The 13,832-nt window shown below is 41.9% G+C and overlaps 9 protein-coding genes across 9 annotated transcripts; 6 read left to right on the forward strand and 3 right to left on the reverse strand.

Moving 5' to 3' along the window:
- Window positions 1-42: 42 nt before the first annotated feature.
- On the reverse strand, window positions 43-2,517 carry SJAG_01625 (m7G(5')pppN diphosphatase). The gene is made up of 5 exons (XM_002172838.2): window positions 2,246-2,517; window positions 1,746-2,129; window positions 1,404-1,609; window positions 1,150-1,337; window positions 43-1,102 (listed from the first exon to the last, which is right to left on the reverse strand). Exons 2-5 carry the CDS (start codon window positions 2,061-2,063, stop codon window positions 885-887), a joined length of 930 nt encoding a protein of 309 aa, XP_002172874.1. The 5' UTR covers window positions 2,064-2,129; window positions 2,246-2,517; the 3' UTR covers window positions 43-884.
- Window positions 152-793, forward strand: SJAG_01624 (GINS complex subunit Sld5; the record flags this gene model as incomplete). Its single annotated transcript, XM_002172837.1, has 1 exon — window positions 152-793. One exon carries the CDS (start codon window positions 152-154, stop codon window positions 791-793), a length of 642 nt encoding a protein of 213 aa, XP_002172873.1.
- On the forward strand, window positions 2,291-3,671 carry SJAG_01626 (calreticulin/calnexin; the record flags this gene model as incomplete). Its single annotated transcript, XM_002172839.1, has 3 exons — window positions 2,291-2,298; window positions 2,465-2,564; window positions 2,649-3,671. The coding sequence occupies 3 exons, from the start codon at window positions 2,291-2,293 to the stop codon at window positions 3,669-3,671; spliced, it is 1,131 nt and encodes a 376-aa protein (XP_002172875.1).
- Window positions 3,672-3,903: 232 nt separating this feature from the next.
- Window positions 3,904-4,973, forward strand: SJAG_01627 (hypothetical protein). Its single transcript, XM_002172840.2, has one exon. It carries the CDS (start codon window positions 3,966-3,968, stop codon window positions 4,821-4,823), a length of 858 nt encoding a protein of 285 aa, XP_002172876.1. The 5' UTR covers window positions 3,904-3,965; the 3' UTR covers window positions 4,824-4,973.
- Window positions 4,907-6,228, forward strand: SJAG_01628 (carboxyl methyl esterase). Its single transcript, XM_002172841.2, has one exon. It carries the CDS (start codon window positions 5,038-5,040, stop codon window positions 6,055-6,057), a length of 1,020 nt encoding a protein of 339 aa, XP_002172877.1. The 5' UTR covers window positions 4,907-5,037; the 3' UTR covers window positions 6,058-6,228.
- On the forward strand, window positions 6,161-7,547 carry SJAG_01629 (phosphatase activator). Its single transcript, XM_002172842.2, has one exon. It carries the CDS (start codon window positions 6,319-6,321, stop codon window positions 7,303-7,305), a length of 987 nt encoding a protein of 328 aa, XP_002172878.1. The 5' UTR covers window positions 6,161-6,318; the 3' UTR covers window positions 7,306-7,547.
- Window positions 7,372-10,367, reverse strand: SJAG_01630 (aconitate hydratase/ribosomal protein subunit L49). Its single transcript, XM_002172843.2, has 2 exons — window positions 7,611-10,367; window positions 7,372-7,558 (listed from the first exon to the last, which is right to left on the reverse strand). Exons 1-2 carry the CDS (start codon window positions 10,343-10,345, stop codon window positions 7,534-7,536), a joined length of 2,760 nt encoding a protein of 919 aa, XP_002172879.2. The 5' UTR covers window positions 10,346-10,367; the 3' UTR covers window positions 7,372-7,533.
- Window positions 10,368-10,692: 325 nt separating this feature from the next.
- On the forward strand, window positions 10,693-13,682 carry SJAG_01631 (hypothetical protein). Its single transcript, XM_002172844.2, has one exon. The coding sequence runs from the start codon at window positions 11,014-11,016 to the stop codon at window positions 11,932-11,934; it is 921 nt and encodes a 306-aa protein (XP_002172880.2). The 5' UTR covers window positions 10,693-11,013; the 3' UTR covers window positions 11,935-13,682.
- On the reverse strand, window positions 12,356-13,132 carry SJAG_01632 (40S ribosomal protein S23). The gene is made up of 2 exons (XM_002172845.2): window positions 12,858-13,132; window positions 12,356-12,754 (listed from the first exon to the last, which is right to left on the reverse strand). The coding sequence occupies exons 1-2, from the start codon at window positions 13,097-13,099 to the stop codon at window positions 12,565-12,567; spliced, it is 432 nt and encodes a 143-aa protein (XP_002172881.1). The 5' UTR covers window positions 13,100-13,132; the 3' UTR covers window positions 12,356-12,564.
- Window positions 13,683-13,832: the final 150 nt, after the last annotated feature.

Consider the following 13,832-nt stretch of genomic DNA (forward strand, 5'->3'; position numbering starts at 1 on the left):
GACTGTTTTAAGTTATCTTATTGCTTAAGCTACGATTTAAGATACATTTTTGTTTTTGGCATAGCATACCCAAGAGGTGACAATGTTACCTCACCCCGACTAGACTACCACATCGGCAACAGAACAAAAAGAGCCTCCAGCGATGGATTGGATGGATGAAGATGCAATATTTAATTTGGAGGAACCAGATGAAAATGAAAAGGATTATGATGAACTTTGTCGGTGCTGGATAAACGAAAAAATGGCTCCAGAAATTCTGCCTTTTGCTACAGACGTCGTGGGACGTGTAATGGAACGTATACGTGCTCAGCTGGAGTCTCTTGAAGAGATTCTTGAAACTGAAAACACTACAGATTACAGAAGTGTCCTTATTCAAAATGAACTAGAACGGGTAAAATTTGTTGTTCGCGTGTATCTACGGTGTAGAATCGCTAAAATCGACAAATTCGCCCAATACATTCAAAGTCACCCTCATGTACTTGCGTTGCTGTCCTCTTCAGAAAGGCAGTATTTGCTAAGACACCAACAAATCGTTCATCGATTTTATGTAAATTCGTTTCTTCGAGATTTGCCTCCAAAAATGACAAAACTTGATGATACAGTCGGAAATATATCCATGGTCGTGGAACCGGATGTAGACAGAACGGTGTTTTGTCTAGTTAACTCAACCGTTGAGGAAAGTGTAAGAGTTGCAGAGGATGAGTATGTCAATCTAGATAAGGGAAGCATTTTATTATTGCGGTATTCCGCAATAGCTCCCTTTGTACAGCAGGGAATCGTTTCCCTTATTTAATAGATTAAATATTCCTGTTCACTTTAATATAAACTGAATAGGAATGATCAAAGACGTTGGGTGTTATGTTACGCTAGCAAATGACAAAAACTTATTGGTGACTCTCGTCACCCGCAAAAATAGTATAGAGTGGATTTTGAGTGCCAACTGAGAAAGTAAGATTAGCACTCGCAAACCCCTCTGGACCTAGCAGTTGCAGCCGTTCAATAATATCGTCCAGCAAGATTGCTCGGCCGACAGCAGAGCCTTCTCCCGTTTCATGATCTACATGCATGATATGTACGTGAAAATGATAGTACGAGGGCGGATCTATGAGTTATTAGTAAAGGTGGAAATGAGGTCGCTAGTGCACTTACAGTGAACAAACAATTTCAACTGAGAGGCTTCCACCGGGAAAATTGTAGGGATTTTTTTGAGTACACTCTCGCGTAAATTACGAAGCATGCCAAGGTGTTTCGGTTTCAGATCTCGAATAGAAGCAATCTCATGTGAATGAGAAATAGCCATGACATTAAACGCCAGCATGTTTTGTCGGTCCCATTTCCTACGTTATGTTAATACGATGTTAAAGTCCGAAGCAAAGTGAATATTCTCCTCAACGAAAACTTACAAATCAGGTAAAATGATATAACCGTTCTCACGGTCAGGGTCTTCAAGCACAATACGGTCTGATTCTGCTTTGTGGTCGAGAATATTGTGAACCCATTGAATCTGAGAACCTCTCTGAGTGAGAATGAAAGGTTGTGTTAGCCGTTCGTACATATCGGGTGTCTCAACAATCATTCTTTTTGGTTGTGTAGAATACTTTTTGATATGCTACAATGTGTTAGCAACGTTAAAAAATTGAGTTGTAATAAATGTTCGGTCAGTTAACTTTGCAATACCGAAGCTTACACCTTTTCTCTTTATCAAACTGAAGGTCAAACTTTTAGGTTTCTGCTGTTTAACTTACATTTTCAGAAGCAGGCCATATAAGCGTTGTCTTAATGGACGGTAACGTTTCCAAGCTTTGTTGGAAAGTATTTAGATACCAATGGAAAACGTCGTTGTTTTGGATGAGTTTTCCATCAAGAATGTAATCAGTAATATGGTTCAGATCAATTCGTTCTAAATCAAACGCCGTTTTTTCTAAAATAAGAATCGCAAGCTGATCCTGAATGCAACCAAGTATATTGATGGACTTCGACTTGGTATCAATATTCAAGATGCGTTGAAACTTTAGTTCTTTAACGCGTTGGAGCAGTTCTTCTTTTGCCAAATTAGAAGTCATTTTCGCCAAACAGCACAAAACTTTCTTTTGATATTGTTCGTTACGGCAGTCTCGTTCTGCAAGCTACTTTTACAATTGGTTAGAATAAATGTAATCTACAAGGCATGGCGCTCTCCAAACAACATCCATCTGTTCATTTGATTTCGGTGTACGCGTAATTTTGGCTGATGGGTCTGACTTACCAAAAATTTGTTTTTGTTAACAAAATCACTAAGAATAGTTCAAAAATGGTAATGTACGATACACAATAAACACCAAATCTTTTGTCTTCTCCGTTAAAAGATCTTTTTTGATGCAAGTGAGCAAATTTACTTTCGATGTACTTACTGTATGCCGCAGTGAACACTTCTTCAGCTCCATTGTGTATCAACAACGATTTACAAACTCAAAACAAATAGTAGAAATTTATATTGCGAGAGCATTATAATGCTGTTTTTTCTTCCGTATCTGCTGCTATTTGGTTTCTGCCAGGCTCAAAAGAGTGAATCAGCAGCCTACAAGGTACGTTTAATATCGTTTATATTTATAAAACAAATTGTCCTTTAAGTTTCTTATTTAGAAAACAGAATTTTAACTTCTTTCAAGCGGACTGCAGTTCCTGCCATTCTTTCGGAACAGTTTACAAAAGACGATTTATCTTCATGGAGGGATAGTTGGTTAGAAGCAAGCGATGCTAATTACGCTGGATCTTGGATGCTCAAGGCATTGCCAAAACCGAGTTTGAAGAATGAGTTCGGCCTCGTTACAACGAAGCCCGCAACTTCTCATATCCTGTACAATAATTTCGAGCGAACGGTAAAGATACCAAGTGAAACAATTCCAATTGTTCTTTCATTCCAAGTTCGCCCAATGAAGGAATGGACTTGTGGACATTCTTTCGTTAAGGTTCTTAGTACTCCATACGAAGGAAACACTGAACCTGAGTACTCCATTCTTTTCGGTCCTAAGAAATGCGGCCTTATTGATCGTGTTGAATTCATTATTCATCCTCCCGATGTCCCCTACATTTACGTATTGAGAAATCCTCCTGTAACTGATATGAACACTTCCATGACTTCCGTCTACACTGCTATCTTGTACAATGGTTCCTACGAAATCCGCGTGAACGGAGAAATAAAAGCAAAAGGTGATATCCAAAAGGACTTTGACCGTACACCTCTCTCCCCCAAAGCAAGAAAACTTTATAATACCGATACAATAACGCCTCCGTACGCCCTCATCCCGCATAAATTATCAGCCGTCAGTTTAAACGTTTGGAATCAGAACAAGGATGTATATGTAAACAATATCTTTGTCAGTCTTAACGTTAAGGATGCTGAAGATTTTGTCAACCAAACTTACGTCGTTAAACATCTTTTAGAATCTCAAAACAAGACAGAAGGCACACCTATTTACGAGTTGCTCTTCATTCTCCTTAAAGACAGTATGGAAAAGCTGTTTGAGCTTTTGCGGTATGTAAAGGTTCACTATATGTATATTTGGAGCGAACCCCTATACGACAAATTCCAGCATTGGTCAAGTAATCATCCATCTATGGTTCAGTACTTGCCTACAGTCATCTTTGGTTCTTTGATTGTTTTATGCCTGGGAACTGCAATGCTTCGTTAAATAACCACCTTTGCCATACAATGACCTTCTATCGCAGTACGCGATGATAAAGCACAGCGTAAATTTACTTTTATATACAATCTTTGGCCATGCATTTATGAGTGCTGGGGATCTTTTTCTAGATTACACGAAACATAAAAGGTATCAAAGCAATTTGATACGTTCATAGTCTTTGGAAATAAAACAAACCAACTGCTATCAAAATGATTGATATTATACATTAGAGAAATATGTAATCTCCCCTTGTTATATTCTGTAACGTAAGTAACCAAGCAAGTCATTCTACTATTCTTCATGAACCTCTTCCCTGAAACCATGTTACAGCAATGCCTTTCGGTGAAAAAACTCGTTTGTTCTCCAATTTTTAATTCATGTTCTACTATTTTGATGCGAATTTCTGCATATTCAACCAATTCTGCAAGCAATCCTGATGAATTTTCATTCGGTGGATTACGGATATCAACTCTGGTAAATGCAGCTGAAAAGTCGCAGAAAGAGGTCCTTAAAAAGAAAACGGCAGAACAGGAAAAGCAGAAAAGACTATCATTAAAAAGCAAGCCGAAAAACGCACTGAACCAAGGCCGCTCGAATTATCCCAATAAGACATCACAAAATCAAGTTCGTTTACCACATCGACGTCCCACATCGACAACATTTGGAGCAGGAAAAGACAATACTTTGAGTACTACAAAAGTCGCTACGCTAACGGCTTTCCCGAACACTCACTTGAAATTAGACATTTGGGGAACAGAAGATGAAGCAACAAAAAATGAGTCAATTTCCAACTTAGCTAAGGAGTTTTACGAAAGAAAGAATATGCATAAGCAAGTACACGATGAGTTTCTGCGTCAAAAACCCAGATCCAAACTCCGTAAGTCTACACTTTCTATCAACCATCCATTCTCCAATTTACGGAATCGTCAGCGAACTAGGAACGGTGATGAGGAGGAACGAATTTTCGTTACACAAAACATGTTAGCCCCATACCGTATCCCGTCGCTTAACAGGGAAATTCTTCGCCATAATTCCCTATGGACACCTGCGACTCCTTTAGGTCAAATTCATATGATAGAAGCGCTTCAACGATTGGAAGCAATGAACACTTCGGTAAGCCCCTCGGCAAGCGCCAAAAGGCCTATTAAGGCATCATGAATGTTTGTATAAGCTTCTTCATTTATGGCTTCTTAATTCGACTCTCACATTCCATCTCACCACGAGCAAACTTGAATCATAAAGTGAGAAGCAAATAACATAACCGGTCCCTTTTTGGCCATCAGTACTAGTACCAACATTTGTGAATACACAAACTTTATTATACTTGAGATCTGTTTGCAGCTATTTTCTTACCCGTCATTTTTTTAAGAACATGTCGTATTTGTTGAAAAAAGCACAGAAAAACATTTTGGACGTAACAGAGAATTCAGAAGATGCCTCTACGAAGAAAGGCTATGAACTTGCTGTTGATGAGAAGCTTGAGAACTGGTCGCTTTATTTTGAGGAAGAAGTTAATATCTCTACGGATGCCGGTACGATTCATGGATTTTATACCGCACCAAAAAAAGATGGCTGCCTGTTCGTTTTACAACATGGGGCGGGTTCTAGTGCAATGTCTTTTGCTCCTGTTGCCCGCGAATTAGCCAAAATGAGCGACAATCAAGTGGGAGTTTTGTCCGTGGATTTACGAGGCCATGGCGAAACGGCTTTAACTCCTAATACAGATTACTCATTGAGTACATTAACGAACGATCTTGTCCATGCACTGCAATTTATTAAGGAACGTCTTATGCCGGGAACTCAGATGTTTCTTGTCGGTCATAGCCTAGGTGGTGCCGTCTGTGCAACATTGACATACGAACGGCTTGTTCCCGGTATTAACGGCCTTGCTGTTCTTGATGTTGTCGAAGGGTCAGCTATCGAAGCTCTTGCACATATGCAGCAATACTTGAGTACACGTCCCAAGAAGTTCAGATCGATCAAGGATGCCATTACCTGGCACCTGAAAACTCTGACCATTCGCAACAGCAATTCGGCCAATGCAACTGTTCCATCGTTGTTACAAAAGAACAGCGATAACATGTATGTTTGGCGTACGGATTTGCTTGCTACATACCCGTATTGGTCAGAATGGTTCACCGGATTAAGTGACAAATTCTTGGGTACTCGAGGCGGCAGATTGCTTGTTCTAGCTGGAACAGATCGTCTTGACAAGAAGCTAACAATTGGACAAATGCAAGGAAAGTACCAGCTGGAAGTTTTGCCTGAGACCGGTCACTTTTTACATGAAGATGCACCTGGAATGATCTCTGATTTACTCATTCACTTTTGGCATCGTAACCAGCCATTGAAGCTTCCTCCTAAAGTTGGTCAATCTCGTTTAACAGCATAATGTTGTTTTTAGCGAATTATCCTTTGGACATACCCTAGGTTTTACCACTCCCCTATACCAAGGAATCCATCACTCAACTGCCAACAAGCACCATTGTCAGAAGAAACGCCCTTTTTATGATTTAAAACATTATTTGACGTTGGAATAGTCCTCATAAGTACAGTTTTCTTCATTGTAGTGTGTTCTACCTTTATGGAGTTGCATTTCTTATAATTTTTATTACAAACAAATTACATCCTTGGACGTACGAATTAATGAACCATGTCTTCTGTTATTACACAAACACAAGAACTATCTTCGTATAGCCCGTTTCTGTACCCAGATTTTGCTCAACACAACCCGAGACTACAGCTACATACTCGAAATGTATCATTTGATATTACTCGTAACCAATTGCTTTTAATGCCTGAAAGCTTGCTAATAAGCTTATTTCCGCGAGGATTGATGCTGGATTTTGCTCTTCAGGAATCGGGAAATGCTGTTCCTCCGCTTGAGACTGCGGATTTTGACCCTGAACTCTTGTCTCACATATTGGACACGTACATCAATGCCTATGAAAAGGCTTCTCAGCATCCAGAGCTGCTCCCGATGCCACCTCCAGGCTTTCCTGGACGTTGCGGTATTATTTTTCTGCGTGAAGACATTGAATACTATGTACTAGAAGACGACTCTCCCTACACTGTTCGCAAATCCATACATCTTGACTTCGAAGGAAAACGTGCGGCAAAGCGGAGGATCGGAAACCTGCTTTTGCAAAAGAAACGAATCTTTGATGGTCTTATCGAAACCGGGGCAGAATCGGAGAACTCCACAGAAGCACATTTAGTACGTATGTTGTGTTACTGTGGTTTTACAACCAATCAAGAGTGGCAATACCGTATGCAAGAACAATCGAGAACATGTATTACTTCGGTGTCAATTGTTAATCTCGATTTTTCCGCCGATGAAGGTGACGAAAATGATCCTTCATACGTTCCTGTCTATCACAAACTGCTTCTTTTTTGGCGTAAACCTGCCCGTAAATGCTGGTGGACATCCAAATTACGCACAGAGGTGAAGGGAGTTCCATGCAAATCCTGGGTTCGTCGTGTCTGGACGCTCGAGCTTTCAGTGTTCGGCGAGCCTGGCACCAAAGAACCCATGCACCTACAGCAGGATCCTATGGAATCTGAATCTAATTCAAGCTTCGAGACGCCATCCTCACAATCATTAACGTCCCTATCTACAGAGATGCAAGAACAGAGCTAATCCGTTGGTCGTCTACGGTCAAAGCGCATGACACGAAACTATGAATGGGTAGCGTTTATTCTTAATTTATGAGGTGGGTATGATTGGAAAGTGTTTATTAATTGAAAATGATTAGCATTATAAAACGTAACGAGCGATAGGAGGGCGGAAATGAATATCGGGAACTAGTATTTTGAAAAAGGATAACACCGGTTTGAACAGAAGGCATTGCAAGGTTTTGGTGCGAACTCATTGAATCTCAAGTTTTGTAATTCTGTAGTGTGTTAGTAATGTTTTAGGATTCAGATGGTTTCAGCAAGACTTACCGCAAGACTGTGTAGTCTTGCACATGGCGCAGGACTCGGTCATGACGATGTCTCCGTTTGTGTTTAACACGGACACTTTCCGCGCTCTTCGGTTTACCAATAACAACAGCTTCAATAGAAAAGTAATCAGGATCAATCCATGGTTTACCCTTCACCGTAAAGTCTCGCGAACCCAGCGACGAAACCTTGTCCAACTTCAATGTATCACCAACATTTACACCCTTCAAACGAAACGGTAAGGTTACTTGATCGCCTTTGGTAACAATAAAGTGACGATCGTAAATATGCACATCAGCGTAGTGTTCAGGTTGTTGTTTTATTGAGTCTAAGATCTCACGAGCTTTGTTGGCCTGAGCACGTTCACGAATAAGGTTCAAGGCAGAGCCGGCCTTGAAGAAACCAACTTGATCCTTACTCATAGTGTGGTTGCAAGGAATCTCAACCACGGAACCATCCTTCTTGGTGACAATCAACATTACGGGCTTGCTCAAATCTCCGTTCAGCAAATCGACGACACCCTTCGTAGAAACGATATCCTCGGCATCAATTTTGTCATAATCAGCCTCGTTGGCGAAAGTAAGAGGAAGAATGCCTTGCTTCTTCAAATTGGTCTCATGAATACGAGCAAACGATTTGGTCAAAATGATGCGTCCACCCATGGCGCGGGGTTGAAGAGCAGCATGCTCACGAGCGGAACCCTCACCATAGTTATGCTCGGCAACAACCAACCAAGGTTGGTCGGCCTTCTTCCACTTCCACATCAGTTCGGGAATGGTCATACCCTCGCCATTGTCATATGCACGGTTCACTTCTCCAGTAGCAGCATTGACAGCACCAATCAAGGTATTGTTGCAAATGTTGCTCAGGTGACCCTTGTACTTCAACCACTTACCGGCAGCAGAAATGTGATCAGTAGTACACTTACCCTTAACCTTCACAGCAACCTTGAGGTTCTCCATCTCACCACCAGGGTAAGCATCAAAAGGCTCAAGAACCTCTAAACGATCCGACTTGGGATCAATGGTGATTTGAGTAGAGGGAACGGGTTCAGGGTTAGCAGGAGGAATATAAGAAGTGTTACCGGCATCAAAACCAGCACTTGGCAACTCCTGTCCCTTGGGAGCTTGGAATTTGAAGGGCTTTCCCTCGGCATCCACAAGGGTATCCTTGGCTGGGTTAAATGCAAGGCTGTCGGAGAAAATCTTGGCTGCGACGACAACGGGACTCGTAAGGAAATTCATAGTGTTGCGGTTTCCGTCGTTACGAGCACGGAAGTTACGGTTGAAACTTGTCAAAATTGCATTGGGCTCACCGTCGGGAATGTTGTCATTGCGTTTCCACATACCAATGCAAGGACCACATGCGTTGGCCAACACAACTGCTCCAGCCTTTTGAAGCTTCTTGGTGAAGCCATCACGCTCGATGGTAGCACGAATTTGCTCACTACCGGGAGTAACAAAGAACGGAACCTTAGGCTTGAGACCAGCCTTTGTGGCTTGTTCAACCACATCAGTGACACGAGACATATCCTCGTAGGAAGAGTTTGTGCAAGAACCGATGAGACCAGCAGAAAGCTTTTTAGGCCAGCCGTTAGCTTCAACGGTCTCACCAAATTTACTGAGAGGGGTGTTCAAGTCAGGAGTGAATGGACCATTCAAAGAAGGTTCGATTTCAGACAGGTTAATTTCGACGACCTTGTCATAAACAGCTCCCTCATCAGCAGCAAGATATTGATGTTCTGCGTTGGCCTTGTCCGCAGCATCAGCAACAGGACCACGACGGGTAGCTACGAGGTAGCGACGCATAGAGTCTGTGTAAGGGAAAATGGAAGTAGTAGCGCCAACTTCAGCACCCATGTTACACACAGTAGCCATACCGGTACAGCTAAGGGAATCGACACCAGGGCCGAAGTATTCAATGATATGACCCGTACCACCACGCACAGTGAGTTTGCCAGCCAAATGAAGGATAAGGTCCTTGGGCGTAGCCCAGTCTTGGAGCTGGCCAGTGAGCTTAACACCAATGATCTTAGGAGCCTTAACTTCCCAAGGAGTTTGAGTCATAGCATCAACTGCATCAGCACCACCGACACCAATGGCAATCATACCAAGACCACCAGCGTTAGGAGTATGTGAGTCTGTACCCAACATCATACCACCAGGAGCGGCATAGTTCTCCAAAACAATTTGATGGATAATACCACTGCCAGGGCCCCAGAAGCGAATGCCGTACTTCTTAGCGGCACTCTCCAAAAAGTCAAAAATCTCCTTGTTGGTCTTGATACTAGGAGGAACATCCCGACGCTCACCACGTTCACCGACAATTAAGTGGTCACAGTGAATGCTGACGGGAAGAAGTGCACGATCCAGACCACAGGTCATGAATTGCAAAATTGCCATCTGAGCTGATGCGTCTTGCATGGCGACGCGATCAGGGTGCAACTTCAAATACACGTTTCCGCGGATTTGGGAAGTCGTAGAACCAACTAAACTCTCTTCAACGTTCGCTAAATGAGAGTAAAGTACCTTCTCAGCAAGCGTAAGCTTTTCGCCGGGAAGCACCTTACGAACATGCTCGAGTTGCTTTACCAACTTTGCATAGGGAGGTGTAACAGCAGCGGCAGCTTCTGCGGCTTGAGCGGAAAGAAACCGCTTTCCTTCAGCGAGTCTAAGACCGCGTTGCAGACCCTTCAAACTGTGTCGAATGTGACACTGGAACTTGGCCAACGTCGCCATTGTTTGTTGTGGAGGTTTGCTGAGGTTAGGAGCGGCAGCAAATAAAAGGAAAGATATATCAAAAGTTGACCGCAGCATTATTACCATATATTAACATTCAAAATTTACTAAATATTCTAATGTCTCTGATGGCTGTATATGAATGTACATTTTTTCTTCAAGATTGACACGGCGACGAATGAAATCGTTTGGAAACAAATCTCGAAGGTAAAGTGCAAGTCTTTTATAAATACATTCTTTGTAAATATAGTTTTTATATTCTACGTATTTAATTCATACGAGACGAAAGTATATTTTTTTCATGTATTTTTATTACTTTTGCTGTTTGCATAGCTTATTTCTGTTCCCGATCGCCTACCATTCCACCTGACAAAAACAAACAACTTGATAGTGCACCGCCGAAGCAATAACAACACGAAATACCGCTTTTCTTCCCATAACTCTCTTTTAAAATTACTGCGGCATATTGTGAATCGGGAATATCACTCAATTCTTTAACAATTGGCGTTGTTTTCTTGTCATTTTCACCGCAAATTAGAACGAACAAAAAATTAGATTGAAGAATTTCGGTTCTCAAAAATTAGCGATCGCAAAAGAGAGAATCGATTAGATAGAACTGCACACGATAGAACTGCGAGAAACAGTATAACTGCTTGACATTTAAGAATATGTGCGACGATAGACGAAACGAACCTTCGGCTATAGGATCAGGGTCCTACCTCTCCATGATGTCTCACAATTCATTTTGGTCGACTGACCTGGACGCATTAGAGGAACAGAAGCCTGTATTGCACGACGGTTCTTCTTCAAAAGGTTCAGGACATTTAGAAGGTGCTTTTGATTTAGAAGAATTTGGTGCAGTCGTTCCAACTGCATCGTCAAGTTCCACTAAACGAAGCAGTCAAATCCTGGATCACCTTAGTATACGGGGTCCAGGGTTAAGCGATGAAGCCGAAGCCGACGGTTGCAACACGCCTGAATTAAGTGAATCTTGCACCAGTACGAATATGCATGAGCCGGTCCCTGATTTTAGAGGAAGCGTTGTGATTCTTGATGATTCCTCGAATTGTCAACACCCGAAATCGATTACCAGGTGCAAGAAGTGGGCTGCAAGGCTACGAAAGATCTTACGCAAAGATAAACAACCATCATTGCCTTCTGTGCCGTCATCTTTTGCAGCTTCGGCAGCGCAATCAATGAACTCGTCTGCTAGTACGAGTACTGTTTTCCAGCGCTTACTGCCATCATCACTTAGAGGAACAAGTTGTTCTCGCACTCAAAAGAATCCAGTACATTCAGACCCGTCTTCTATGATTCACTCTTTAGATTCATTAAAGCCGTCATCGCGATCTTCGTCAAGGGTCGCCGACTCTAGAACGGCATGTTCTTCGTCTACCGACTTGATGGCAAAATCCATGCTAATGGATAAAATGGTTGAGGAGATGCTTCAACTTGATTCGGCGTATGACGCGACAGAAAGCGAAATGCTTGAGTCTGGTTGGAACAGTTTAGACGAGGTCCGGATGGTGCATCATAAACGTTTGCATGCATGGGCACACTGGCGAGAGCAGTTTAAACTGTTTGCCTGATGTTATGCTTCTTAAAAGTTTTATGTGGTCATGCGAGTACTTTGTTGCTTTTGTTTGTCTTTCTGCTTCTGTTGTTATGTCCGTTTGTTTTTATTTATTCCCTTTTATGTTGGAAATATTTGTCTGCAACGTTTCTTTTTCCGACCTGTATATCTAAAACATTTTCTTTCTTTGAACGTTTCCTGTTGTGCTGGACTTAGAGCACAAATTATATCTACTTCATCCTTTCTCTGTCTAAAAAACAAAGAACATACGCAAATACTCGATCTACGCTCTCTTTCCCTTTGTTCTCGATTTTGTTTCTCCTTTCCCAAGTCAAAGCTGCTAAAAATATCAAGAATGCTCTTACCACAAAAAACCAACCCCTTCTAAACAATGCCCCTCTTCCACTAACCGATACATCCCTCCCCTATTACACAGATTACTAGTACCATGCAACGGATCATTATTGTTGTACAGATGTTTCGTTAAAGCAACCAGCCCAACTGCGAATACAGACTGCTAAGGAACTACTGCTGCTAGTTGGCGGGCACCAGGGATACTGACCTTTTCGCGTCAAGGGAGACAGAAGCAATAAAACACCTGACAATGGTAGACCCACAAATATTCATCCGGTAAGCTGGTTCTAGTCTAAGATCTAGGCTTCTCCTTCTTCTCGTGGAAGAGAGCGGACAAACCGACACCAGCGACCTTGACGACCTTGAAACGGACACCAGGAATATCACCCTTAGCCTTGCCCTTACGACCGAAACCGGAAAGAAGGACCTCGTCGTTCTCATCGACAAAGTTCAAACAACCGTCATTGGGGACGAAAGCGGTACTAGCAGGGTCAGTAACGAGAACTAAACGATAGAAATGGAAACGGACAACCGGGAACGAACGCATTACCAATCCCGGTCATCCACTCCGTCGTTTTAACTTACACCTTCTTGCCGTTCTTGATCAATTGAACACGGACACACTTACGAATGGCAGAGTTAGGTTGCTTGGCCTCAACACCAATCTTCTCGACGACAATGCCCTTGGCGTGAGAGGAACCGCCAAAAGGAGAGGACTTGTAAGCGGTACCGAGAAGGCGCTTCTTGTAGTGAGCATCAGCCCAGCGCTCCTCACGGCGATGGTTGCGAAGCTTGCGAGCAGCGTTCAGACCAGCGGGTTTACCCATGATATGTGCAATGTCAAGGTAGTACTGTTTTGGTGGTTTACTGTTCAGACAACACTGTGACTGTCATTTTTTGCATAGGTTAGGGCAAGTGTTATATCGTTGAAGTGCGCAAATGTCTCACTATTCTGGTTTACACTATGTCTTGTGACTCAGTAAATTATTGCAATACTGAATTTGACAATTCGTGTCGTTGTTAATGATGGGTTTGAATGATTGCTCAATTGCAACAAAATTGTTGAACGAGAAAGACGCTCAACTTTTTTTTTCTTATTTATTCTTATTTTTTACAAAATTAATCATCTTTTCTACTGTAATTGCATTTTAAAATATAAATAAGAAAGAAAAAAAGATTAGTGCTACTCTTTATACAACACCTTTGTTCAAAAGTCGTAAGGGGCATTTACTTGATTACAGAATAGGTTGAATTGTTCATGTCTTTTCTCACTTTTTCGTATCAATAATCACTAATTTTTATTTCTAACTATTCCTTCGTTTGCACTTCGGTTTGTAGCATCCAATGTTTAAAGAAAGGCCCCTTCCTTCTCGTTTAAACTTAAACCGACGACTAAAGGTGGGAAGTGTTATTAAGGGAAGATTATAAAGTTCAAGTCAACAATTAATCTCGAGACCAATAACACACATCATTCAATTGAACAGCGATTCGTTTGTTTCTTACAACCTTAATAGAACAATTGCACGTTCTTTTACACGGTTACGGCTAAATTCTCTGCCT

The sequence above is a fragment of the Schizosaccharomyces japonicus genome, assembly GCF_000149845.2.
Source record: "Schizosaccharomyces japonicus yFS275 unplaced genomic scaffold supercont5.3, whole genome shotgun sequence".
NCBI classification, from domain to species: Eukaryota; Fungi; Ascomycota; class Schizosaccharomycetes; order Schizosaccharomycetales; family Schizosaccharomycetaceae; genus Schizosaccharomyces; species Schizosaccharomyces japonicus.